This window comes from Cydia amplana, chromosome 13, assembly GCF_948474715.1.
Source record: "Cydia amplana chromosome 13, ilCydAmpl1.1, whole genome shotgun sequence".
Taxonomy (NCBI): Eukaryota; Metazoa; Arthropoda; class Insecta; order Lepidoptera; family Tortricidae; genus Cydia; species Cydia amplana.
Genome location: NC_086081.1, coordinates 9,087,710 through 9,114,271, shown reverse-complemented (window position 1 = coordinate 9,114,271; position 26,562 = coordinate 9,087,710). Strand labels below are relative to the sequence as shown.

Here is a 26,562-nt window from a genome sequence, read left to right as displayed (position 1 = left end):
CAAGACTACAGTTATACAGTAAGGGCCACTTGCACCATTCACTAACCCGGGGTTAACCGGTTAAACCGGTAATCTAGTGTCAAATTGTACTGGTAACCATGGTAACTCCAGGTTTAACCCGTTAACCCCGGGTTAGTGAAATGGTGCAAGTGGCGCTAAGAGTGATAAGCTTGGTGTATACCTGGTATTCCTTGTCGGCCTCGCCCAGCGTGGCCTTGAAGCGCGCGTGCGCGTCCATGAGGCCGGAGATCTCCTCGATGGTGTGCACGATGAACATGTCCACCAGGTCCTCGCGCGTGCCGTCCAGCCTGGGAACATGTCCAACTCGTTATAACTTGAAAAAAAAAAAAAAAAAAAACAACGGGTTGCACTCCGGGAGTGCTGGCAGAAGTGAAAACTCAATCACTATTGCAAAATGTCTGCAGCACTATATATAATTGATGTCACTGTTAGTACTCGAGTTATATTAATACCAGCTAGAGCCAAACGCACTAGATGGCATGTAAATCAATAAAGAAAAACTCAATGACATTGAAGTAACAGTTTTTCGATCAGGTCACGTGTCCGTCTTACGTCTTACGGTCACGTGACACCTCTCGCGAGTTTAACATTTTTTCCCGATCACAAAAAGTGCACAGTGCCGCTAAAGAAGTTTTCACTTCAAAAACTAAGCTTTTAAAGGTCAGGAGGTCAGTGCGCGCGCATTTTTTTGGTTCATCCACGCACTAGATCTTTCGAGTGCTTAAAATGGTGCTTGTATAGTTAGACAGCGATATCAAATTTAGCGACGATGCATATTACAGAACACAAAATAACACCCAATGAATTAGAATTGGGTATATTCTAGCGTCTCAATCGCTATCAGCATTGAAGCTAACTTCGACGTAGGTAGATAACGAAAATGAAAGAAATTCGAATTAGTTATTGTTTTTCAACTTTGCGCGCAGCAGGGCTAGCACATGATTGGCGCGACAGTATCTCGCGGCGAGATAGACTACCCGTCCCTATTTTATTAACACAGTTAGTAAAAGACGGATAGTCTATCTCGCCGCGAGATACTGTCGCGCCAATCATGTGCTAGGGGTGCTGTGCTGTGTAATATATCGACCTGGATAATCGTTAATTTCAATCATACACCCTCCGGCACTTCCTCCCTATGGTTCATCTGAGAAGGTGTAAGAAGTAAGGGCTTAAGACGGCGCGCGAACTCGCATGCGATTTTAGTTACATTGCGGACCATTGAGGTTTCAACAATTCAGCCGATCGATCAAATAACGCAATGTAATGAAACTCGCATACAAGTCCTCGCACCGTCTTAAATGAGGCCTAAAGTTCTGGTTTCCTCCGAAAGCGGTGCCTTCATATAGTGGCCGCAATACAGCGGTGAATGACATCACTAGAACGTTGTCTATGTAAACAAGATGGCGCGGTTTCCTAGACGACGGTGATTGACCGTAACGTCAAAAAGCGGTGCGGCCATTTGCATGACGGCCGTCATCACGGTGTCGATAGTTTCGTGAACGTTTTATTTGACAGCGGTAAAGCCATTTATCCTAAAATTTCAAATGCACCTTCTGTATCACCGAGATCTGAATAAATGATCTTCCGCACTACGATTATTTTCCTCTTCTGATGATATTTCATCCTCCAAGTCAATTATTAAAGCTAAATCATGGTCCTCCATTTTCTCTTCTGTATACGTCTCGTTTGACCTTGGGGACTGACGGTGTGTTATGACGCCGTGGAACTTTCCACATGTCGTCACCGTAAAGACGGCCGTCATTTTGCGTCCGCTATATGACGGCACCGCTTTCCGAGGAATCCAAAGCTTAAGGAAGATAAGGTGTGGGCACAAAATAGATACAGTACAGAAGTCAATCACATGTATGTACTTCACTTTCCATACCTACGCTCGGCGGTCGCTCTAGGGTTGTCAAATATGATTTATGCACAAAAAACTATCGTGGTAGTGGCACTCGTATCTAGTAGTGGCCGGGGCGGGGTGCTTACCTACCTACCTAACTGGTCTGTTTGACCATGTTTGACGTTAAAACGAACCATCGAAATACAAGCAGATACCTACTTACCTCTTTGAAACCACTGGTAGCTTAAAAAACGACAATTCACCGTTTAATGTTGAATTTAAACAACCGTCCACTGAACAGTTATAATAACTTTTTTTTTGTTTCTCCATTATTGCACAAAAAAGTTCACAGACGCGTGTCTCAAGCGGTTGACACTCGCGCTCGCACTGGTCCCAACCGGTCCGAGATATCGTGTCTGTGAGCAGTGTCTATGTGTGCGTCGCTCGAGCGAACTTTGTATGTAGATTGATTTCTGTACTGTATCTGTTTTGTGGTGTGGGTCTCACCAGTTGTTGAAGGGCGCGGCCCGCTTGGCGAACTCGAGGTGCAGCAGGTCGATCTGCTCCAGAACTTAAGAGGAACATAAGGAAGATAAGGTGTGTGTCTCACCAGTTGTTGAAGGGCGCGGCCCGCTTGGCGAACTCGAGGTGCAGCAGGTCGATCTGCTCCAGCACGCGCTCGGCGTCGTCGAGCGCCTGGCGGCGGCGCTGCGTGAGCGCGCCGAGCCGGTCCCACTGCGCGCAGATGCGCTGGCAGCGCGCGTTCACCGCGCCCACCTCGTGGTACTCCAGGGTGCTGTGGGGCGAGTCACCAATATTATTAGACAGTGCAAAAAGGAAAAGGTTTTACGCGAAAGGGAGGGATGGTAAGCTAGTTTTTCGAGTTAACTATTTTTTTTTTGCTATAAATTAAGGATCCCTACAACGTTTTGCTTGGAGAAATCTTTCAAAATCACTGGTAACAACGGTGAAAAAGTCTATTGTTAAAGTTGACACATGACATGGATTTGATCCCTTAGGGCTCATTTAGACGATGCGAGAACTCGCATGCGAGTTTCGTTACATTGCGGGTTTTGATCGGTCGGTTGAATTGGACGTAACCAACAGTCCGCAATGTAACTAAAATCGCATGCAAGTTCGCGCGTCGTCTAAATCAGCCCTAACACAATAATCATAGTTATTATTTTACTCCTCGACAGTCGAGTTCCTGCGAAATGGTGACATGGCTTACGTACGCGAAGTAGCTAAAGGTGACACTCGAATTGAAACCCTAATACAACAAACATAAGGTTGTTATTTACTTGAGTTCCTGCGCAATGGCGGCGATCTGCTCGACGCGGTCTTGGTGCGCGGCGAGGTCGGACTCGAAGGCCTCGTGTTCCTTCTTAAGAGCCTTGATGACCTGCAGCTTGAGGTTGACACGCGATTATAAACCCTAATACGACAAGCACAAGGTTGTTATTTACTTGAGTTCCTGCGCAATGGCGGCGATCTGCTCGACGCGGTCTTGGTGCGCGGCGAGGACGGACTCGAAGGCCTCGTGCTTTTTCTTGAGAGCCTTGATATCCTGAAGCTTGAGGTTGACACGCGATTATAAACCCTAATACGACAAGCACAAGGTTGTTATTTACTTGAGTTCCTGCGCAATGGCGGCGATCTGCTCGACGCGGTCTTGGTGCGCGGCGAGGTCGGACTCGAAGGCCTCGTGCTTTTTCTTGAGAGCCTTGATATCCTGAAGCTTGCACTGCCTGAAATCCTGGGACTGCAGCATCTCCTCCTTGCCTGAAATCAAGATGGTACAGTACAGTCAGCTGTAGAGAAATGGTACCACCCCTGCATACAAACTTTTATGCAGGGGTGGTACATTTTCTCTGCAGCTAACTGTACTTTGAAGGTATATCTTTAAAAATATGACACATAAATGGATCCCTAATGGGTCTTATCTTATCTTAATAGATAGATAATGAAAAAAAAAATGATAATCAGGAAAATAAATCGTTGCAGTTTTGATTTCTACAAAACCAATAGAATATTTGTATCAAAATTTCCATTCTTCGTCTATAAATCTACTACTACCTACCTTCCCCACTGCCGACGTAATTACATCCTTTACCTATATAAGATTTATTTTCTTACGATATTTTTTTGTTAGTGAAGGTAAGTACCTGACACATCATACTGTAATCGTAAAATAATGTTTACATTTTTGTTAACTTGTAGGTATTCGGTGTATTTTTTCCGTGAATTATTTTATCCTGATAGTTTTAACCAAAGGTAGTTATTATTATTATTATTGGGGTTTTGTGGGCCTTTGAGTGTCGCTTCGACCAAGCTATGATCTATTGTGACAGCCCTTTAAAGTTCACTACTGATGCCCGTTGAATCCAGGAAGCTCCAGATTCTTTGGGCCGTAATGCTCTGTACCTCATAGGGTTCCAGTATGTGTCGCCCTATGTAGGTACTTCTTTTGGACATTAGTGGTCCGCAGGAACAGAGAATGTGCATAGCAGTCTCCTCTGACTCCTGACAGAACCTGCATGTCGCATCTTGTTTTTTCCCTATTCGGAACATGTGTTTGTTCAACTTGTAGTGTCCAGTCAAAATTCTAGGTAAAAGGTAGTTAACTACATACACTCTTTCCTATATTTAAAAGAAATTTTGTTTAGAAATTCGATTAATTACGCATATTTTATGATCCAATTACTCAATTTTCATTACAATTTAAAAGCATCATAAGTATAAGAAAATGTTTACAGGCGACTGTTTCATGATCTATTTACTAATTGAACGGTTGACCTAGTTGGCAACGCCGCAGAAATGGTTAAACTAGAATGCGGACAATAATACGGCTGGTTGGTTGGTTGGTTGCAACATCAACAGAGACAATGGAAACAATTGTCATGTCTAGCGATTTTGACAGCTTGTTCTGATTTCAGTTGATATTTGTGAAAACGAGTTTAAGGGATTGTGTATAAGGAAAAAGATATGGATCAGCCTAGATTCTATTATTGTTCCAAGAGATTTTATAGACATATTTGAGGTGATTGTGAAATAGGAGCTCAGTACGAGTATAGAATAGTTTTTTTTTACATTATGGGATGTAAAATTTTGATGTCTTTTTTATTGTGATTGGCTTTGTGAAACCTATCGTTCGCCCTCTAGAGGTTTCACGACTTCCCAGGGATCGCGACCGACAAACTGAAAAACACTGGCAGAATTTTAATTTGATTGGACCAACGGACTGGCGGCTAGGGATATGGTATCTCTAATGGTTTTCTTCGACTTTGAAATATATACTGCTACATGCAACATTAAAAGCTAACCGTTGGTATGTGTGTGGGTTACTGAAATCGCTGGTACAACCAACCAGCCTTGGTTGTGACCTGAGCAAAAAATGCAGTCACTGAAAAATATGTGTAAAGCTTTGGATTCCTCCGAAAACGGTGCCGTCATATTACGGCCGCTATATAGCGTTGACTGACGTCACCAGAACGTTGTCTATGTAAACAAGATGGCGCGGTTTCCTAGACGGCGTTACGTTACGTTGATTGTCAACGTAACGTAAGATGACGGCCGTCATGACCTTGTCGATAGTTTCGTGAACGTTTTATTAGATAGCGGTGACGCCATTTTGAATAAATGACACGAGATTTGAATAAATGATTCCGTACTACGATTATTTTCCTCTTCTGATGATATTTCATGCTCCAAGTAAATTATAGATGATCAAGCAAATCTTGTCAGTAGGAAAAGGCGCGAAATTCAAATTTTCTATGGGACGTTATCCTATCGCGCCTACATTTTTCAAATTTGCCGCTTTGACCTTGGTGGATGACGGTGTGTTATGACGCCGTGGTACTTTCCACATGTCGCCACCGTAAAGACGGCCGTCTTTTGCTGCCGCTATATGACGGCCGTCATATGACGGCACCGTTTTCGGAGGAATCCAAAGCTTAACCCCTAAAGCAGCGGTCGGCAACCTTTTTTTTTGCCGCCCGTGAACCTGTCACTTGCGGCCCACGAGCCTCCCTGGCTATTTTGTATGTAATATTGACAAACGACAATGTCTGATAAAGTCATAAATATTAACAACTAGCGACCCGCCCCGGCTTCGCACAGGCTAACAAATTATACATAAACCTTCCTGTTGAATCACTCTATTTAAAAAAAAACCGCATCTATATCCGTTGCGTAGTTTTAAAGATCTAAACATACATACAGACAGACAGACAGCGGAAAGCGACTTTGTTTTATACTATGTAGTGAAGTGCGGCCCGCGTCAACTTCGTTAACTACTATATGGCCCTTGGCTGCTAAAAGGTTAAAGATAAAGATAAAAGATAGTTTATTCAAGTAGGCATAATTACAATGCGCTTATGAACGTCAAATAAAGCTAGGTAGACCGGCTCCAACCCTACACCTCTGCCCCGAGAAGATTTAAATCCCCCCTCAATTGGAGGAGGGTATCCCATTATGGGACCGGCAATAAACTCGGCGGGACACATCTTTTCAAAAATAATTACATCTTGCCGACCGCTGCCCTAAAGAAAAGTAAAAATATATGTTTAGTGGTGTTACCTCTGGTCCAGTCCTCATGGATGTCGGCTTTGTGCTTGAACTTCTGGGCCAAGTACTCGAGACGCTCGAGCCGCATCATCTCGCTCAGCAGCCACTCTTCGAACGCCTTCTCGGCGATCTCCAGCCCCTTCCAGGCTCCGGCGATGTCCTGTTAGTTACATTTATAAAGTGCGTCAAGCAAATCTTGTCAGTAGCAATGTACTGCAAATTAAATTAGGGTAACACCATGTAACACTCAAAGAGCGGAATTGCGCTAAGAAAAGCAGCAATGTACATCGAACCAAAATGTCTTTATTTTTCCTCCCTTCATACGTCAGTTCGAGTGAATTATCATAACCTCAAATTTTAGTAATGTTTACCGTCAACGAGCATGATTGTACATTGTAGGCACCTTAGCTTTGCTTGAGGTCGTGCATAATCTTGGTATTTAATGGTGACAGCAGAAATTTCTCTTGGAATAGAAACAATTCAGAATGTAAACAATAAGATGATGGCTGTCATTCACGATCCACATTCCACAGATAACACACAGATGACACGCGATTTTGGAATTATTCGAACACAGTGTTGCTAACCCGCGATTTTTCAAATTTGCCGCCTTTTACTACTGACAAGATTTGGTTGATCCAGTATATTAGGTTTTTTTATTGAAGGGCGTCCTCATCTCCCCTTCCTTTAATTTTCAATTGAATAAAATACCTACGGCTCTGAACTCGGTTAGTTTGAGGCCGCCCAAGGTAACAGGCTACATGACTAATTTTCATTTATGGTATCAATAGATCGGGTTTGATTTTAGGATCAAATGTCTATATGGGACCCATTGCATTGAAGTGATTAAAGCAACACAAAAGTCAGAAATTATAGTCAAAGTCCGACAGTCGTACTTCACTCGCGAAACGCACCTAACAAAACAATAAGTGACTGTGACGTCACGGTCTCTGAGAGTCCATCTTGTTTATGGTGGCACTTCCAAGCTCTGTCGAGTAGTGCAGAGTTAGCCTAGACGGACTTTATAAGTGTTCTAACCGGGCGTATAGGAACAATTCTTGGCACAGTCTTGGCACAGTCTTGGCTCAGTTATGGTTTGCTATTGTGGGGCCATAGCAGCGACGCCCACGACCTATTTATAATGCAAAAAAAATGCATCCGTATATTGGTAAATATTCCACAGACCGACAGTTGCAAACCCCATTTTCAGGAACTTCAATTATTGACTCTCCCCTCTCTGTATATCCTGGAAATAACTTCATTTGTCAAAAATAATTTACACCTATTTGAATTTAACAAGAGTGCGCGTCGCAAAGATAATCTCATCCTCCCAGAACCAATCTTAGATATTTATAAAAAAGGACCGTACTACCGAGCAATAAATATATATAATAAACTACCTACTGAAATAAAAAACATACAAATAAATCATTTATTTACACAAAAACTCAAGTCCGTTCTATTGCAAAAATCATACTATACCATCGAAGAATTTATGCAGGATGATCTATTATGATAATATTTGTAAACAAAGTTCCTAAACATAGAAAATAATAATATGTAGCAAGTAGCAAGCAAAGTATGTTTAAGTGTACTAAATATTATATTTAGTTAATGTAGTCTTAAGGATAATTGCCATACCCTACCAGGGTGCCATGTGATCTGTTTCTTATTGTAACATCTATTATATTGTACCATGGTTTGCAATAAACGATATACTATACTATACAATTGACCAATTATTTGATCGGGTATCAACCAAATAGGCTCGAATATTTCGATTTAATAATAATGTTATGGCAGGTGTCCGGACTTCTTTACAATAGCCCAGTATCATTGTCTACCCAAACTTCAATCCATAGACTGATATACTGTTCACTTTTTCTACAATAGTCCCAATGCCTGCTGCGACCGGTTCATGGGTGTCTATTGTTGCGCCTGTGAACGGGTTCCAGCAGGCGTTCTACACATTAAAACTCTCCAAAAGGTCTCTATGTGTTGGATCAATATCCCCACGCAAGCCTATCAAAATACCGGGATTTATAGGCTTGTGAAGTCCAAAGTGGAGAAACAACAATAAATAAGAGTAAAATACTAACGGAAACCATTTTGCCCTCAGTAGGCATGTAGGCGGGGCGGTTGCTGAGGCGCAGCTTGGTCTGCAGCGTGTTGAAGTTGGTCTCGAGCTTGGCCTTCTGCTCGACGCGGGGCGGCTTGTGCTTACGCCTGGAAACGGACAAATAGTACGTTTGAAACTAGACTGTATTTGTACAACCGTAGAGACTAATTTAGTAGTTCAGAAAAGAATTGCGTGCGAATTTAGAGTTAAAGTGTAAAGTGTAGTGTGTGAATAAACTTATGACTTTTGGGACTGGAAAAATAACACTTATAACGTAATGTTAAAGAAATAAGCCGGATGGCATGTATACGGCAGTAGACACTGATAATGCAGAGCCAAAATCACCTAAAGGCATGCGCAATTAGTTTGAAAAAATAGTACAAGTTTGGCTCCACGATAAGTGAATAGGAAATTTAATCCTTTGAAAGCCAATCGTGCGCGGCGCGTCATCGTGAACCTTGGTGGAATACACGAAGGTTGAAATTGGGCTGTAGCCGCGCGCGTCAGTTGACGTCTTTGGCGGTCAAAGGGTTAATAATGGTATCTTTATTTCTACTGCCTCAAATAAAAATAGAAATGAACAGAATATAAGCGGCATAATCGCAGCTTACCTGTAAGTACGGTAGTCCTCCAGTTTCTTCTGGCAGCCGGCGAGAGAGTTGTCCGTCTGGCGGCTGTTCAGCCACGGCATGGTGCGGCGGATCCAGTCCAGAAGCTAAGGATTTTTAATATAATATGTAGTGATCGTTATCAACGTGCAGTTTTCGTAGCAAAGGGTATGGTTGGCAGAAAAAACAAATATATTTGAATATTTACTTTTGTTCTTAACTATAAAATAAATACTTATCTTAGGATTACACCTCTAGATATAACTCTTTACGGTACAAAACCTTTTCCGCCCTAATATATTTTTAAAACAATGTACGACAAATGACATTAAATGTCATAAAAATACAACTATGCGTGCAATATTTTAGAGACTTAAATTAACCTTCCTGTGACTTCCGTTAACGTAGAAAGGTCATTTAGCTATTTAAAATAGATTTTTTCCAATCGACATGAACAACTGACAGCTAAATATGTTGAGCAAATTTTAGTCGTTTATTTAGTATACTTTGGATAAGTGATTATAAATATGTATATAAATCTCATAATTTGTGAAATATACAGAGTGCTTCCTGTAACAGGAGCAATAAATTAAACTGTAGGCTGTACTTCTCAAACTGACCAACATTTGTTCAGCAACTTTTGAAAATAACTCACGTTTTGATTTTTATTACACTTTAAAGTTTATTCTAAGACGCAATGTATTGCAAATTTTGTTACGTTTAAAGCGTGACAAGCAACGTCAAACACACTGATGTCAGCGTACATTGAAGGCAATATTTATTTTGTATGAAAAAGAGGAAGTCTAAAGGATTCATAATTTTTAAAAGTTGCTGAACAAATGTTGGTCAGTTTGAGGAGTACAGCCTACAGTTTAATTTATTGCTCCTGTTACAGGAAGCATCCTGTATAATGTTTAAAATACTTGCGTATTTGTTTTTTTGTCAACCATACTTTGCTACCAATACAGCACGTTGATAACGATCACTTAATATGATATGATGTGAAAACTCACAATAAATATTAACATTAGGTAATCATTGGCCTTAGCGTCTATTGCAGACGATTTATGGTGTAAAACCGGAGAGACATTCCATTACACCGCCTGGGACGGAATTAAGGAAACGCAGGGATGCCCAGCACTTGCATTGCCCTCTTGGCTTCACTGTCTTATCCCATAGGAAAGGCGAGCCAATAAGTGTTAACATTAACATACATTAATAAATTAGCGCAATGAACTGGTATAAATCAGGGTGGATACAAGTATTACTAATTTTAATAACAAAACTTCCGTGAGACACAGACATATTAAATATATTAAAAACCCTGCGCCTGCGCCGAGTCATCAGGCGCGGAGAGCTGCGGCCCGCAGTCTGCGCCGGTCCGTCACCGTAAACGCAAGCTCCTGATGACAATCCTCGGTACGGAGTGAAACATGTCGAGCGTTTTTCGACTTAAAATACGTGAGTGACCCGTTTTTAATATATTTAAGAAGCATTACTGGTTAATTCGATACGTTTGCTTCTTCTTTGGTCATCCATCACTGATAAAAGCTAGGATTTCTAAACGATATGTTCTTTAATCTTTGTATCATTCGTTTTTTTTAGGGTTCCGTACCCAAAGGGTAAAAACGGGACCCTAAGACTTCGCTGTCCGTCCGTCCGTCCGTCCGTCTGTCACCAGGATGTATCTCATGAACCGCGATAGCTAGACAGTTTTGAAATTTTCACAAATGATGTATCTCTGTTGCCGCTATAACAACAAATACTAAAAATAAAATAAAATAAATATTTAAGGTGGGCTCCCATACAACAAACACGATTTTTTTTGCTCTATTTTTTGTTGTGCGGAACCCTCCGTGCGCGAGTCCGACTCGCACTTGGCCGGTTTTTTCTATAAGTTCCTCCGGAATAACTTTCTTTGTTTAACCTTTTCGACGCCGTGTCAAACACAAAAGCTGTCACGCTGACGCCACGTCACCGAAGTGTCAAAACTGAAATTGAACTTTATGCATATGCACGTAGGACTATGTTGCTCTGTGTTCTCGATTAATCGGTCTTTGGCGTTGAACCTACGGTGCGGATATATCGGTCATTGGCGTCCAAAAGGTTAAGGTACGATTCTAATTATTTTCCTAGCATAATTATTTTTGGTATTAGGGGCTGTCTGTAAATTACGTCTCCTATTTATGCCGACTTTTGACCCCCCCCCCCCCTAAAATCATCCAAAAATCATGCTTCGAATGACCCCGTTTCCTCCTACGTCTTGCTACCATCATCCGATGTGCAGACCCCCCCCCACCCTAATTTGAAATTACGTAATTTATGAATAGCCCCTTAGACCCGAACGAGTCGATATTTTAATTAGTCAAAAATATGGTTAAGGGATACTTACATCACTGGCGAGACGCTCGTACTCTTCCATCAGGCGTTCGTTCTCCTGGTTGACTTTGAGAACCTTGCAGATGCGGTTCGCGGCCGTTTCAGCCTGGATTGAGAAAAATACATTAATATTAATCCTATTAGTGTGAAGTATCTTTTAATAATAAAGCTGACAACAAACAACTGCTGAAAACAACGAAAGTATTGATGAGGGTTATAAAAAAAACAAATTTAATAAATTCGTGATCTGCAAGTAAGTATCAATTAGATCGTCACTAAATAAAACAGACGATATAGGTATGGAAACAGTTTATAGGTACAAATAACAAAACATCTAAAATCGATCCAGCAAATGGTCACAAGGACGCTTTTTTACTTTTCGGATAATTGGATCATGATTTTCATTTTTTCGGTCTCAGATAATGCCTAGCCAAGATGCCAATCGTTCGCTCCGTAGCTAAAACGATACGCTAATGTCTCTCTGTAGCACTAATATGTAAATGTAAAGAGAGATTACCATTTCGTTCGCTACGGAGTGAACGATTGGCATCTTGGCTAGGCACCCAGGTATTTTTTAAGTTTAAGATCACACATAGGAAGTATACATGGTTCACTTGCAGATACGACCACGAATTTACAGTTTTAGGCTCATGTAGACGGTGCGAGAACTCGCATGCGAGTTTCATTACGTTGCGTCATTTGATCGGTCTGCTGAATTGATGTAACCTCAATGGTCCGCAATGTAACTAAATTCGTATACGAGTTCGCGCGCCGTCTAAATGAGCCCTAAATCAGCCCTTATAAGGAATCAATAAAAACAAATGATTGCGACAAACCTTCTGCGCGCCAGAGAAGCAATGGTAGTAGGACGATACGTAGGTCATGACCGCGCGCTCGTCCGGCATGGCGGTGTTCTGCAGATCTGGCGAGCGGCACGAGCGCGACAAGGGTTAGTTTCATGCGATGCGAATGACATTAGCACTTTAACTGCTTGGGAATAATGGCTGAAATGCCTTGGCTGGAAGTGCAATTGTGGACTTTGAAGCGCAAACATTTTCTTACGAAGCGTTTAGCGGACTTTTTTGTACATTTCAGCGGAATTTTTCGGCTATAGATTTCAGAAATTACGAATTTGCTGATTTAGTGAAACTTTCGTTACTACTGTATTTGATACTAGTGCTTACAAATATTTATGGGGCTAAGCATATTGTATGTCAACGATATTATGTTTTGTATGATATCAACCATGAAATAGAAAATAAAAACGGCTGGTTCTCCTTTCAACCTCTAATGAGCCTGCTCTCGATTTCTATATCTCGATATCTATACCAAAAATAGGTACATGATTCAAAAATACAATTTTTATAAGTAGCAAAAATGTTCACAAAGTCAACAAGTATATATGTAATCATATAAATCTGAACAGGCATAGGCATATTTAAAGCAGTTAAAGTGTGCCAATGCCCACGTTTCAACAAGCCGCGTCTATTCAGCCGTGAGTCGAAACAAAAGCATTAGCAAAGTTATTAACAAAGCTCAGTCATTATTACACATAACACTATATTCAACATCAATCGCTAGTTCATTGTTGGAACAGGGTAAACAAAGGATTGTATTTTTTATTTGCTTTAGATAAGGAAAGTCGTGTCAACTACGAGTAGTAAACTCTTCCTGTTAAGTCCAGATAATGACCTTATTGACACTGACCTTCCATTGTGTTTATATTAACGACCCATACTTCAAAATATAGGAATTGGAATAATAAAATATAGTTATGTATTATGCACTATAGACTTCTTATTCTATATTCGATAACGATTTAAGTATATCAAATTATTTTTGTAGTTCATTTAAAAAGGGATCATAGAGGGACCGAAACAGATAATTAGGTAGTTAATTATCCTCCAATACATAATATGCGCAGCCCGTCGCTATAGAGTCCCTTGACAAGTCGTAAGAACGACATATGATCTTTTATTACACATTGTTATCTTATTAAGCAGCCTTTGGACATCTCTAAACCGCAAACGGTCCCTAAAAGACCGTAATGAGTCACAGTTTAGAGAAACCTCGTTCACTTTCCTAAATCGGCTGCTAACTGTTCCAAACGAAGAGCGGATGATTCATGCTATAAGTGACACACAAAGGCGTTAAGGGCTCAAACTGTACCCTTACCACGGAGTTTACCGCGGTCGTATTCACAAACTCAATACCTGTACATCTCGTTCACACTGATATTGTGGTGCGAGCGAGACGCACTGAGTGTGAGTTAATAAAATACGACTGTGGTTATGTCATGGTAAGGTTGCTGGGGTAGGCTCGGCCATGTATACCTGCTGCGCGCCTTGGAAGGCGTGGTAGTAACATGACACATAGGTCATTATGGCGCGCTCGTCCGGCTTTGGTGTGTTAATAAGGTCTGTAATACCCAATTTAAGTTAATTCTCTGTCGAAGTGATTGTGCCTGCAATGGCCTTTTGGCCTAAAGGATCGTATTATGTAAGCTAAAAGACAGCTTAGCTTTTTTCTTGAGTTCAAAAAAAGAACTATCATGGTTTGTGTAGTTCAAAATCGGGAGTCGTGACCGACTTATCGGACTACAGTTAAGAATATTTGCGAGTAGAACAGACTCCCTAAAAATTATCTGATAAAATTATGAATTGTGACAATTGCTCACAATTAGTCTCTTTATTTTTAATCAAAAATAAAGACTACTTATGGTAAAAAATATGCCAATATAGTGCAGAAATTTAAATGTTTCCTTAGAAGGAAAACAAAATTAACACGTCAACTTTAAAAGGCCATAAGTTAAAATAGAAGAAACTGCGTCGAGCCAGACCTAGACAGAGATTACGTTGATATATTTATGCCTTTAGATTGGACTGGCCATTTGACAGCCTTTGCTCATCAGTGGGACAATGTTAAACTTAAATGTAACTCACCATCAGGGTCCAACATGCGCGGGATGTCGAGATACTTCTCAGCGACATCGAACGCCGTGTTGAGGTTCTCGAGCGGGTTATCCTTGGACAGCTTGCTGTAGTCGATCAGGTCGGGCCTGTGCCTGTGGATGAGCGCGCAGAACGCCAGACCGTCCTTGAAGGACAGGTGGAAGTTCTGCACGTTCACGTTCTTGTACGGGGCTGTCTTGCGTTGGCACCAGAGGAGGAGACCTTCCTGTAAACGGGAAATGTTTTTGCTGTTGATGAGTTATATAATCAAAAGGATATTAAAGAGGGATATATTCTAATCTGACATTATGTAGGCTGTTACCGTAATGGCAAAGACTAAGAATATTAAAGTCTAGAAACCTAGTTAAATGAAGCCGAATTATTTAAATGTAAAGCAAAAATACGACTATCTCAGCCCCGTCTGTTTTATTAATACTTACTGGAGTGAAAAATGGATACTGAGTCAGAACAGAACGCCACAGAAAAAAAGGCTACGGCCAGCACACACCTTTTAGGCTTTGTTATTATATGTAATTTATTTACATTTCTTAACTTAGCGCGTAAGTACAGTGATTCCATCACTATAGTATGTCATCTGCCGGTTTATCAGAAGTAACGTTGCAAAACACATGTAATACCTACAAGCGGATATATCTTTCTTATTAGAAAATACAAAGATTCGGCTACTTTAAATTATAGATGGGGTCAATATGAAATAGTAATGGTAATTAATGACGTACCTTGGCGGTCATTTCTTCGACTGAGATGTCCTGGATGGCGAATCGCAGGATAATGGTCCAGATCATACCCAGCGTCATCTTCAAGTTGCCATCGACGATCTCTTCAGCGCCGATAGACACCAACTTTACACCTGAAATGTTTGAATGGATATTTCAACTAAGTTTACAACATAGGTAATATAGGTACCTCACTCACACAAGTCACACACTCAATATGAGTCTTGTCTTGATCCTTAGCATGAATCATTTTAAGTTCGTAATAAAAAAAAACGTTTTCAATAAATAATCCTTAAATTATAATTATAGCATGATCTTTACGTTTAATCACCTAGGGACAAAATGGACGTCTTATGGTTTAAGACCACCTGCAGTTATCTCGAAATAATTGCATTATATACAAGGTGAAACTTCTCATTTAGAGGGACGGAAATATTATTTTTAATTAAAATTGGAATTATAAGTTAAGTATTTACAGGAGCAAATTGTAATTATCTTTATTTTAGTTAATTTTGTTTATTTTCCTGTTAACCCATTATTAAGTTGAAGTCCAACAGGTAGGTACGAAGCCTCAATTGAAGCATTTTTCTTGGAATATACGTAAAATTTTATTAGTCACAATTACAATAAACGTCATTAATTAAGACGTGCAAAATTATGTACTCGAGGTCAGACAGGTTTATATGTGATGGTATTTTAACGTAAGTAGAAATATTTCCGGAGATATGTTTATAGCACGGGACACGATGTACTTATCTAATTATCCCTAGATGGTTGATGTGCTTGCAGTCCAGCAAGAATTAGCTTTAAATTTACTCTGCCTACTAGCAGCTGCCATAGCCTCCTTTTTTGCAGGACTACGAACCAGATAGGTAGCACCAGGGGCAGGAAACTTAAACCTTATGTATGGAAATCAGCGCTGTATCCGCAGTAGCATCATATCACTGCAATATTTCCTCACCTGATGTTTCCAAATGAATCAAACAGATGGCGCCACCGCGGAAAAACATGTGTTTAAAAAACTCGCATCCAACCCATAATTATTAAAAAGAAAAAAAAATTGTCTTTGCATTTTTGACACAAATTCCGTTTCAAGTATAAAACGTTTAAAATTTTCTGTAATTTAAGTACCTCACATTTTTTATATCGTTTATATTCGTTTTAATATCATTTTATTTATATGAACATAATATAATCGTTTTTATTAACAACAACTAACTAAATAGATTCGCCAAGTGCCCTACGTGAAAGGAAACGTTAAAACAAAAAAACATAGTAACCGTCAAACTATAAAAGTCAAACAGAAAACTTACATTTTCTGAAATTATATATTAATAATTTAATTTAATCACTATAAATTGATGAAAATGTGTGCGCCTGGGAGAAAAAAACGATATTGCCTTATCGGCTGTGCGAATCAAAACAAAATTACTCCAAAACGCGTCAATTCTTCGTGGCATGTGCTATAGCTAGTCAAATTTACGTCCAAGTGTGGTCTACGTTTTAATAGTGGATTTGTTATATTTCGAACTAATTTACTATAAGTGGTACCCGTAGAAAATATATTTTTTTATGGTTTGCTATGCATGTAAGTAATGAAAAATAAATGCCATTTTTATACATCCGTGTTTTTACTTTTGCGACTAAAGTATTCTTTGGTGTGAACATTTATAAAATAATAAATAGGTTGTAGTAAATCGTCACTGCATGAATAGGTAATTAGGTATTACATAATATATTAGCGCCCTTTTCCTTAACCGTGTACAGTGTACTACAATGAGGTGTATTCATTTTTCACGTGATTGCTTTGCAATAAGGTGAATGAATGGAAACCTCAAATTTGTAGTTCACTGTAAACGGTCAAGGAAAAAGGCGCCATAGTTTTATTAGTATGCAATGCATGTGTGCACTGTGCACGCACACATACGTAAAGGTTAGTTTGGTCAAATTCCGCTTGGAGCGTTTGTGTAGACGTTTTTTGACATTTATCGCGAGTTGGCTCTCTTTTACTATATATAGTTATTATACTCTTTGGGTAGCACCATCGTCCACATTGTTAACAGACCATTCGTAAACTTTAACGCAAAGGCATAAGGTCCACCGCTGGTGAGTTAAGAGTGTTGCCGCTAAGGTGCGTGCTTAGAGCTCGCACATAGCGCGGTGGATTTGGGCAATGTCCACACATTTAGTAGGTATATAGCTGAGGAAATTCCAATTACCTTTGGATGCGATGAAGTCCAACGCCTTATTGACATTGGCGATCTTGTGGAACCTCATCTTGCCGCGGTCGGGCTTGGGCAGGGTCTCGCCCGAGATCACCTCGAGCAGCAGCATGAGCTTCAAGCCGTTGCGGAAGTCGTCCTCGATGTTCTCGATGCCGGTGCCGGCTTTGCGGAGGTGGCTGTTGCACCATGCTGTGAAGGTCTGGAAGGAGAAACAAGGTTTTGTTAATCTCCTGTCCGTTTTTGGCTTTTTTAGTACGATTTTTTCTGCTTTACAGATATTGTACAACCGAGGATTGAACCTACGATTATTGATCACCACACACATATTGTGAAAGGTTAAATGCTTGGAAAATATATCCGGCCAGACTTTTCATCAATATGAACTTTTGTGGGTAACTGACATATTCGTGCTCATAGGTAAATAGGTAAATCTTACTGTATACCTAAAACAATTCGCAAAACAAATAATTTTGGTATGACAATTTTTTTTTAATTTATATCGGACGGAGATTTTCATTTGAGTTATCGACTTCAAAAATAGAAAGTTGACTTCCGATCATATGATTCATCTGGGAGAGGCCCGGTGCTTTAGGGGATTACCCTGCAAATACAGCTGACAACAATAACAAACACAAATAAATATGTATGCCCATAATGAGCCAAACAATGAATGGAAGCACATTTGTTTGTTTACACCGCTGTTATCGCGAGGTGCCCCGAGGAATGCAATCTCGGTAGCTCATCACGCTCTTATCAGACTCAGCGTTATCTCGGCCAACGTGAGCTCTAATCGGTTCTAATCACCCGTAATGTCATATTTCCGCGTGCATGTATCTTTTATGTTCCGTCGGATGAAGAATAAGGAAGATACAATACGTTTTTGTACAATACTTTTTATTTAGATCTTTTTAGATACACACTTTAACCACCGACTGCGTGTACCTACTATAGGTAGTAGTACCTTTCTTTTATTCTTTCATTAAAACGATTCGAACGAGGCCAAACTGACTGATCCGTTGGTCATTACAGAGTTTCGTATAGCCGCATTCCGTGTTTATCATCGGGCCAGCTTGCTAACACCAAAACTTAGCATTCTTGTAACAGTTGTAACTTCCTTTACATAATAGGCATGCTCTATCACTTCATTCGGAAGTTGGAAGAATCTTAAATCTTGTTTGCTTAGATTAGAGAATTGCCCTAAACAAAGTAATTGATGGTTCCTAAATTATTATTGTTGTACGGTTGGCAGGCAGTAAAAAGAACTAAATTGGTCGTCAAAGGCTGTAATTGTACATTAATTATTACGTCAATTAATTGTAAGATACGTAGTTGATCTCATCTTGCTCCTTGTTCTTCCATATTTCAGAGAATTTTAATAGGTAATGATATTAGGGGTCATTATAATTTGTATTGTCATTCAGGGGGCCGATTTTTGAATTTTGATCGCTCGATTTCGTCACTCGAAAATCGGTGGAAAACGGCGAATTGCTGATTTTTACGAGCGATATAATTGGGAATCTAGTGGTATTGACCACTGGTTTTCAATTCTATTAGTAGAATTTACATGCTAGTAGTGGAGATATTATACTGAACGAAATACACGAAATCGAGCGGTCGAGTTTCAAAAATCGGCCCCCAGGCCAATTCGAACGTACAATGATATCAGAATAATAAATAAATAAATCTTTATTGTTCAAAACATACATGCTACATAAATGAAGTTGGAGCCCTGGAGACTGCGTTAGTTTACACTGTGTTGCAGCCCCAGAATGATATCTGAATCATGTTATTTAGTTATCGTGCGTCTCGCTCGCGCCAATACATGTACTTACATATACGGACAGGTACGAGCGAAATGCTAACTGGACGACATCAGTTAGATGTCATTCTTATATCAGTGTACGTTTAAATTTGCCTGACTGTTGCTAAGTGGAAAGTCTGTCTCTATAATTAGAATTACATAAAGGTTTACATCGAAAATTCTTACATGTGTGACCATCAACAACGAACGTTGTGGAGATATGTATGTAATGATACAGAAATAAATTGTTTCAAGTCTTAGGAAGGTCACAACTATTATGACATGATATAAAAGACCTGTCCGCCCTTGGAATACCCAACTGGCGCGAAGTGGCACAGAATAGGGTAGAGTGGCGCTCTCTTGTGTCAGAGGCCAAGATCCTCTTTGGGTCTCTGAGCCAGTGATGTATGTATGTATGTATATGTGTAAAAGAATAAGTAAATACAGGGATTAACAGAATGGAACTCGAGGATAAGTTAAGTATTTTTAATAATATCGTACGAAATATCCTGTTATATTTATAATTACCCACGATATTAAGGAAAATCTTTTTTTGCGCATCGCTTAAATCATACCGTAAATATGTAGCTGTACACTAATATTGTTAAGTAAGTTACCGATATTTAAATTATAAACACAATCCATATAATACAATTTAACAAATGATTACCTACGTTTTATTATAGTTTTTAAGTCGCTGTTTACTTAATTATTCTAGAAAATATATTTATGAGTAGGTACCTACATATATTCCTTATTTTAATATTCAATAGTGTCGAATTAACGATGCCAATGGAACTTGTTTATATCGACGCATAGTGTGAATACACACACATACAATATAACAACGCCTAATTAAAGCTTGTAAAATACAAACTTAGCGTAAGTCTTGTAACAAATTGTGAAACTTTTTAAAAGCATAAATATTTATGGAAACATTGAAAACACTATAGCAATAAAGTCCGTCTTAGCTAACTTAAACCGATTTCAACAAAATAAAGTGAGGAAGCGTCATTATGACATAAACGTCATATTATATAGAAAATCGACTTTGTCATTGCAAATGCCATGCAGAGTTAGCGTGGTCCAACTCTAACTATATTTTACGTTCATATTTTTATCGGAAATCGGAATTCGTAAGCCGGAACCAATTATTTACACTCGGAATTATTCCTAAAAGTTATGGACTATAGAAAACAAATGAAGGACATCCAAGGGGCGTTAATCAATACTGCAGGGTTGAAATTCTTAACGCTTATCCAGCATAAAACCACTTTAAAAGAGATCTCTGAATACGCATATTTGTTGTATCTTACTGTTACCCTTACGCTGGTTCGGATGAACTAACTAAGGGTTATTAATGTTAATAACAGCACAGATGCATCAGGTAGGGGCGAGGGTCCGACCCTCTCGGCTTTCCTAATTTCGCGTGCCATTCAAAAAGACCCGAGCACACCGCATCGTTGAGGACATACGACTGTTCCTACATGCGAAATTTGATTGCGATTATTAGCGCACGAGTACTTCGTTGTGTCTCTACATCGGGCAGACTAATACGTATTACGTATTAGTAGGTACCAAATTATTAAGTGTGTAGAATAGAAAGTATAAAATAAACCTTTAAGTAAAATAAATTACGGTATCAAATTATGCCATCTATAGAATTTACGTAAAATTGTCGATAGACGAGTTTAGTTATATACCTACTTACTAAAGATTATTCCCGTTACAATTAAATAAAATTCAAAATTTGTGTTTTATAGAAGTCTTTACACAAGTTTATATGACTAATTTAAGTTTAACAATCGTTAGGCAACAATTGTAAGTTCTTGTAACATCAGTTTTTTTATATCAAGTTCGAAGAAGATCATCGCGTGTTCATAAAATACTTGCATTGAATTGATTTTGAAAGGATTCCATCGATGATTATTGCAGTAATCAGTCATCATCTGACATCAGTCAGCATTTAAGTACATAAAAAGAAGTTATGCTAATAATATCATTAGGTAGAGGTACCTACCTACAGTAATACAATGCATGCAATCAAGTTAGTCTTAAATATCGTGTTGTTATTCAGATAACCATATTAGGTCGTCTACTACTAAATCAAAAAGAAGTATCCTATTAGGAAATTCCTAACTAGGCAGTTAAGACCTTTTATGTACCTTTCAGTAATTGCAAAATGGCCGGCTACTGTACGTACGTAAACGCGATTTGTTCCGGAGATGGTCCCAAGGTCGGATCTGATCAATTGAATTCAGAGCATTCGACGGGTGTGCGTGATCGGGTCGCGTTGTGTTGACGACACCAAGGTGCTAACAATGACTGGTCAAGTGTGAAACTTACTCGTGAAACGAGGGTTCTGTAGGAAAGGGTGGCTTATTACATAAGTAACTTTAAGGAATTAAGGAGTTGATAAAAAAAATATTTCTAGGGATAAAAGAGCCTACAGAAATACATGGATAGATTTGACGGGCTGACGGCGCAGGTATAAAGACCCAAAATTGACCAATTAGTTAATTTTCCAAAAGTGTGTGAATTTATATGATTTTCCTTTACAGAGTGTACCTACTGACTGTTAATAGATGCCGATTCCTAAAACGCCGTCATCTACGTTAAGAGTACATAATTGTTTCCCGGTATACCTTTAAAGTGCATTAGAACTGTAACGGCAATATAAATCAGGCTGTTCTCGATAATTAGTCGCCCACGGAACTGAATTGAGTCATTTTACATGTTGAACAAAGACAAATAACCAACACCTGGTTTGGAATACACATAGATTTCGCGGCTAATTGAAACATTCAATACAAATTTTTTATAAGATACCTTCTGGGTTACTATAATGGAATGTTGAATCGTTCGCAAAAAAATCTACCTGGAACATTAATTTACACTGCGATGATGTTCGTTAGAATTTCAATTCTAATACCGTCGAATAGGCTTGGTTTTCTGTTAAAAGAGGTTATTTATAATGCAACAAGTTGATAGATGACGGTGCGATTGCTGAGGATAGTAAAAATGCATGCACTGCGGAACATCGGAGACTACATTCCTCGTATGATTGGTGCTAATCGAGCAATAACCGACCTTCAGTCCTTAGCAGAAGGGTTATGACGACCACTAATCGTGGCTTTGCACCTTATGATTCACCATGCACGGCCACTTGGCAAGAGATATTAAATAAAAATACCTTTATTACATGACATAGTCGTACGCATACGTTGCACATGCATCATACGATTAACGGGTCGCCGGACCAGTCACGATATTTGAGAAAACTGACGGAATTTTAGGTTAAAGCAATACGTTGCGGTCTGAGCGAGAAAGCTGTGAATACAAAAAGGTCGCGATGAATACGGTATATTTATTTATGACGTGAATCCGAAATGCTGATTTACAACATTATAAAACGCCATCGTAAACAAAAGAACACAGTAAAGCGAGTGCAGCGTAGCATTTTATTGTTGTTGGTTGACAGTTGACAAATATAAAGTAGCGTTGGACTAGTTCTGAAATACCGGGATGTAGTAGAAATATTCAGCGGCCTCGCGAATGGGAGATGTCCCTGAGACAAAACACGGCGTGACCTAGAATGTGAAAATAATCCAGCATCACCTTGCAACGCGCACCACGGCCAGCGCTAATCTAAAATAAGGCACGCAGGTGTAGACAGGCGAATGCGGCTTAGAATAAGAAACATACGTCTCTACTGGACTGTGGACATGTTGTCAACAGCTAACAATGATATGCTAAATAACAGAGCAAAATATGACAGGGCGAGCCGTGTGATTCTAGATCGGGCTTTGATTGTTTAAATAGACAAATGGCATTGCTTTCTTTTCAAGTACCTAGTCGGGAACAATCGAAGACTATTAATCAGCGAGTGAAACTCGTATTAAACGCGTCGTAAATGTGACGTCGATCATCAAATGGGCATACTTACGTCACAATTGATTATTATTGAGCTAAATGAGATCGGATAACCGGGCCGTACTTAAAGATTAACACACGTCCCGATTCGTGAAATGTCCGTCGTATGACACTTCGTTTTATTACCAAAAATAAAGAGTACAGTAGTATTTACGGACGTAATTGAAACGATTTTGTTACGGTTGATGTGATGTCGATAAAACACGGTTTTCAAGGTTATGATAAGAGTAAGAGTCTGATTCAATAAACAGTATACCTATAGAAATTCATAGTGGAGAATAAGTAGGAACCGTTTAACAGCTGAGACAAAATATGTATCAAGAATAGCTCGCCAGGCTCGTGACATTGGCAATCCGTCCCGCGCGGAACAAATTAGTTGGTGTTAGTTGTAGTTGTAACATACATGCCATGCATTCAAACGTTTTTTACACACAGCCATCCCACAAGAGCTTGTACATATTGATCTTATCTCAGGAACATAATCTATAGTCGATAGTGCATTTTTAGTCGATCGATAACGATCTCCCTTACGCAATGTTACTTTATCTTCACCAAATATGTTCCAACGATGTCATAACAACAAAAGTCATTAAATTTAACTATCGCGTCGTTAAACTAGTCTAACCTTAGCCACAACACGCAGTTTGTTAAAACACTGGTTCACTATAATGGCCTTTATTTGTCTCGACTGAGTAACAGCCTGTCATAAGCGTTATGATTTATGCAGCATTTATTTATGCGAGGTGCCAAGTGCAATAGTGCCAGGTAAAGTTGTTTGGCAACATTTGGCTGCACCCATAATCGGAGAAGAATTATACATGGGTGATACATTCGTTCATTAAATTTTAATTGCTGCATATCTCATAAAATTAATGAAACGAAAGCGCATGCAGAGAATTCCATTCGTTAGCGGTTTCCGATCACCTATTAGAAAGCCAAGTGTGAAATGTGTAATTTGAGTTTTAATATCAATTGCCAAAACTTTAATGGTCATTTTGAATGATCCTTATGGTTAAGTCTTATGAATTATTTAGGAGAGAAACATGCTGTGCGATATGTCGCGACATTCCACATCTTCAAACGTTAATGTAATGCCGTTAGGACCGGTTAGCTGAGTTTCCTAAATCGTTTGATGTCCTGTTTGAATGGAATAATCTCGATAATCGAGTAAAAGTGAAAACGATTACGCAACAGCAAAACCGTGAGTAAATAAATGAGTCTAATTAAGTAGACAGTTTAATTTGATCTGTCAAATAAATCACCGCGAAAGCAATCGATTTTTCGACTAACGGGTTACCGTAACGTTTGTCACTATTAATCATGTCCGAAAAAAAAACAATACAACTTAATAAGTTAATTTAGTCGCTGGGTTTAAAGTGTAATACGAAAATATGATATATTATTTAATACGTATATTTATACTTATAATGTATCTTACTTGTGTGAATGTTACATTTGTTGTGTAATTGAGAGCCAAATTTATATTTCAATTAGGCAATAAATGTACAATATCTAATACCTTTAAACGACCAATTCTTGCATATTTATATATTTATTTATTTATTTATATGTATATATATTTCGGGGATCTCGGGAACGGCTCTAACGATTTCGATGAAATTTGCTATATGGGGGTTTTTGGGGGGCGAAAAATCGATTTAGCTAGGTTTTATCTCTGGGGAAACGCGCATTTTCGAGTTTTTATATGTTTTCCGAGCTCTCCCAGATATTAATAATTTAATTGTAGCTGAGTAACCGACAATAAGGGTCGGTGGCACCAAACTGTTTGTATCGCTAAATGTTATTTGTATGGAAAGTTTCATAGTAAACCGCCGCGGCGCGCCGGGTGACGTTGACTTGACCAGTCTGTCAAGTGCGGATGGTGCAACTGGCACTAGGACTTCCATGAGTAATTGAGTAGGCACAGCTCTGTGGACGATGTCGCAGGTTACATTTGCTTGCTGAATTATATCAGTTTTTAATGTTTTAATGTATTAAACCGTATACTAAACGGTGCTTTATTTAACAACCAAATTAAATGAACAATGTATGAATGCATATTTCCATGTAATTGCGCGGGCGTGTAATTTAAACATCACACGATTCAATTGACACAGTTCGGCAGCAGCGAGAGAAAGACCAAAGACAATCGATGATTATTTTGATGGATGATGACGGCTTCCGTGGGCGACGAACGGTGCGTGTGTCATTAGCACACATTAGGCATTGCTGCTCATGATTAACGAACGCGTCATTGGGTACTAAATACTGATTAGCGGTATTTATGTTGATTCATGGATTACATCTGGCTTCGATTTATAATTAGAGTATAAAAATAAATAAATATTTGGGCAGAACTTCTGCACCCCTAGCACACGATTGGCGCGACAGTATCTCGCGGCGAGATAGACTACCCGTCTTTTTCTAACCGTGTTAATAAAAGAGGGACGGGTAGTCTATCTCGCCGCGAGACACTGTCGCGCCAATCATGTGCTAGCCCGGCTGCGGGCGCTGCATGGTTCCATTTTTATCGCCTGTCACTGTGCCCGTCACTTACATACTTGTTAGAACGTGAGCAACATGATGACAAGCGATAAAAATGCAACCGTGCTACCGCCGCTGGAAGATGTCCGAAATTACGCTACAAGTAGAGATGGCGCGTTAAGTAGGTATACCTACTTGAATGGCAAGTCGGGGTAATATGGCTTGCTTTTTCGGTAATGCCAGCAGATAGGTGCTTTGTTCCCGTAAAGTTGGTAATTGCAGTGCAACCTATTTACAAGCACGTATTGCATAATCCCAATTACCGAATATTAACGACCAACGACAATCGTATCTATTAAATAGACATTGATATCAGCACGGTATGACATACCAATTAGTAGCAATTTTGGCAAGATATATTGATAACAAATCAATCAATGCAAATTAAAAATGGATCTAACAGGACATTAAAAAAAAGGTTGAATTTGATGCAATCGTTTTAATGTTATACGAGGTATTTGAGTGGGTGCGGAATTATTACACCTGCGAAGGTAGATATCGGTCATCGCCTACAGATGCATATAGAATAGTATAGACCCGTTATTCGACTTACATTTCATGACATAATTTATGTATAAACCACAGTATAAACATTGATACGCCTCTATTAGTAAATACCATAAATAAATTACGAATTCTTGAGGTATTATTTAAATCCATTGTTTTAAAAGCATCCATACTTTATTAAGTTAATGTTTTTAAAGGTGTGGGATTGTAATATTGCTATGGGAAAAGTGTATTCTAGAAACTATCTACATGGTTAACCGACAATGACAACCAACAACCAATATTATGCACTCACTGTTAATCCAGCTTCGAACCATGATCAAACTGT

General features: G+C 39.2%; 1 protein-coding gene across 1 annotated transcript in view; it reads right to left on the bottom strand.

Moving 5' to 3' along the window:
* LOC134653489 (alpha-actinin, sarcomeric) overlaps positions 1–26,562 on the bottom strand; it is a 56,765-nt gene that overhangs the window by 12,760 nt on the left and 17,443 nt on the right. The window contains exons 2-12 of the mRNA XM_063508859.1: positions 17,444–17,648; positions 15,228–15,358; positions 14,479–14,713; positions 13,870–13,955; positions 11,550–11,642; positions 9,161–9,264; positions 8,530–8,656; positions 6,443–6,590; positions 3,496–3,646; positions 2,475–2,660; positions 182–308 (exon numbers count right to left, since the gene is read on the bottom strand). Of these exons, the coding sequence (XP_063364929.1) occupies positions 182–308; positions 2,475–2,660; positions 3,496–3,646; positions 6,443–6,590; positions 8,530–8,656; positions 9,161–9,264; positions 11,550–11,642; positions 13,870–13,955; positions 14,479–14,713; positions 15,228–15,358; positions 17,444–17,648 (1,593 nt within the window). The remainder of the gene's footprint in view (positions 1–181; positions 309–2,474; positions 2,661–3,495; positions 3,647–6,442; positions 6,591–8,529; positions 8,657–9,160; positions 9,265–11,549; positions 11,643–13,869; positions 13,956–14,478; positions 14,714–15,227; positions 15,359–17,443; positions 17,649–26,562) is intronic.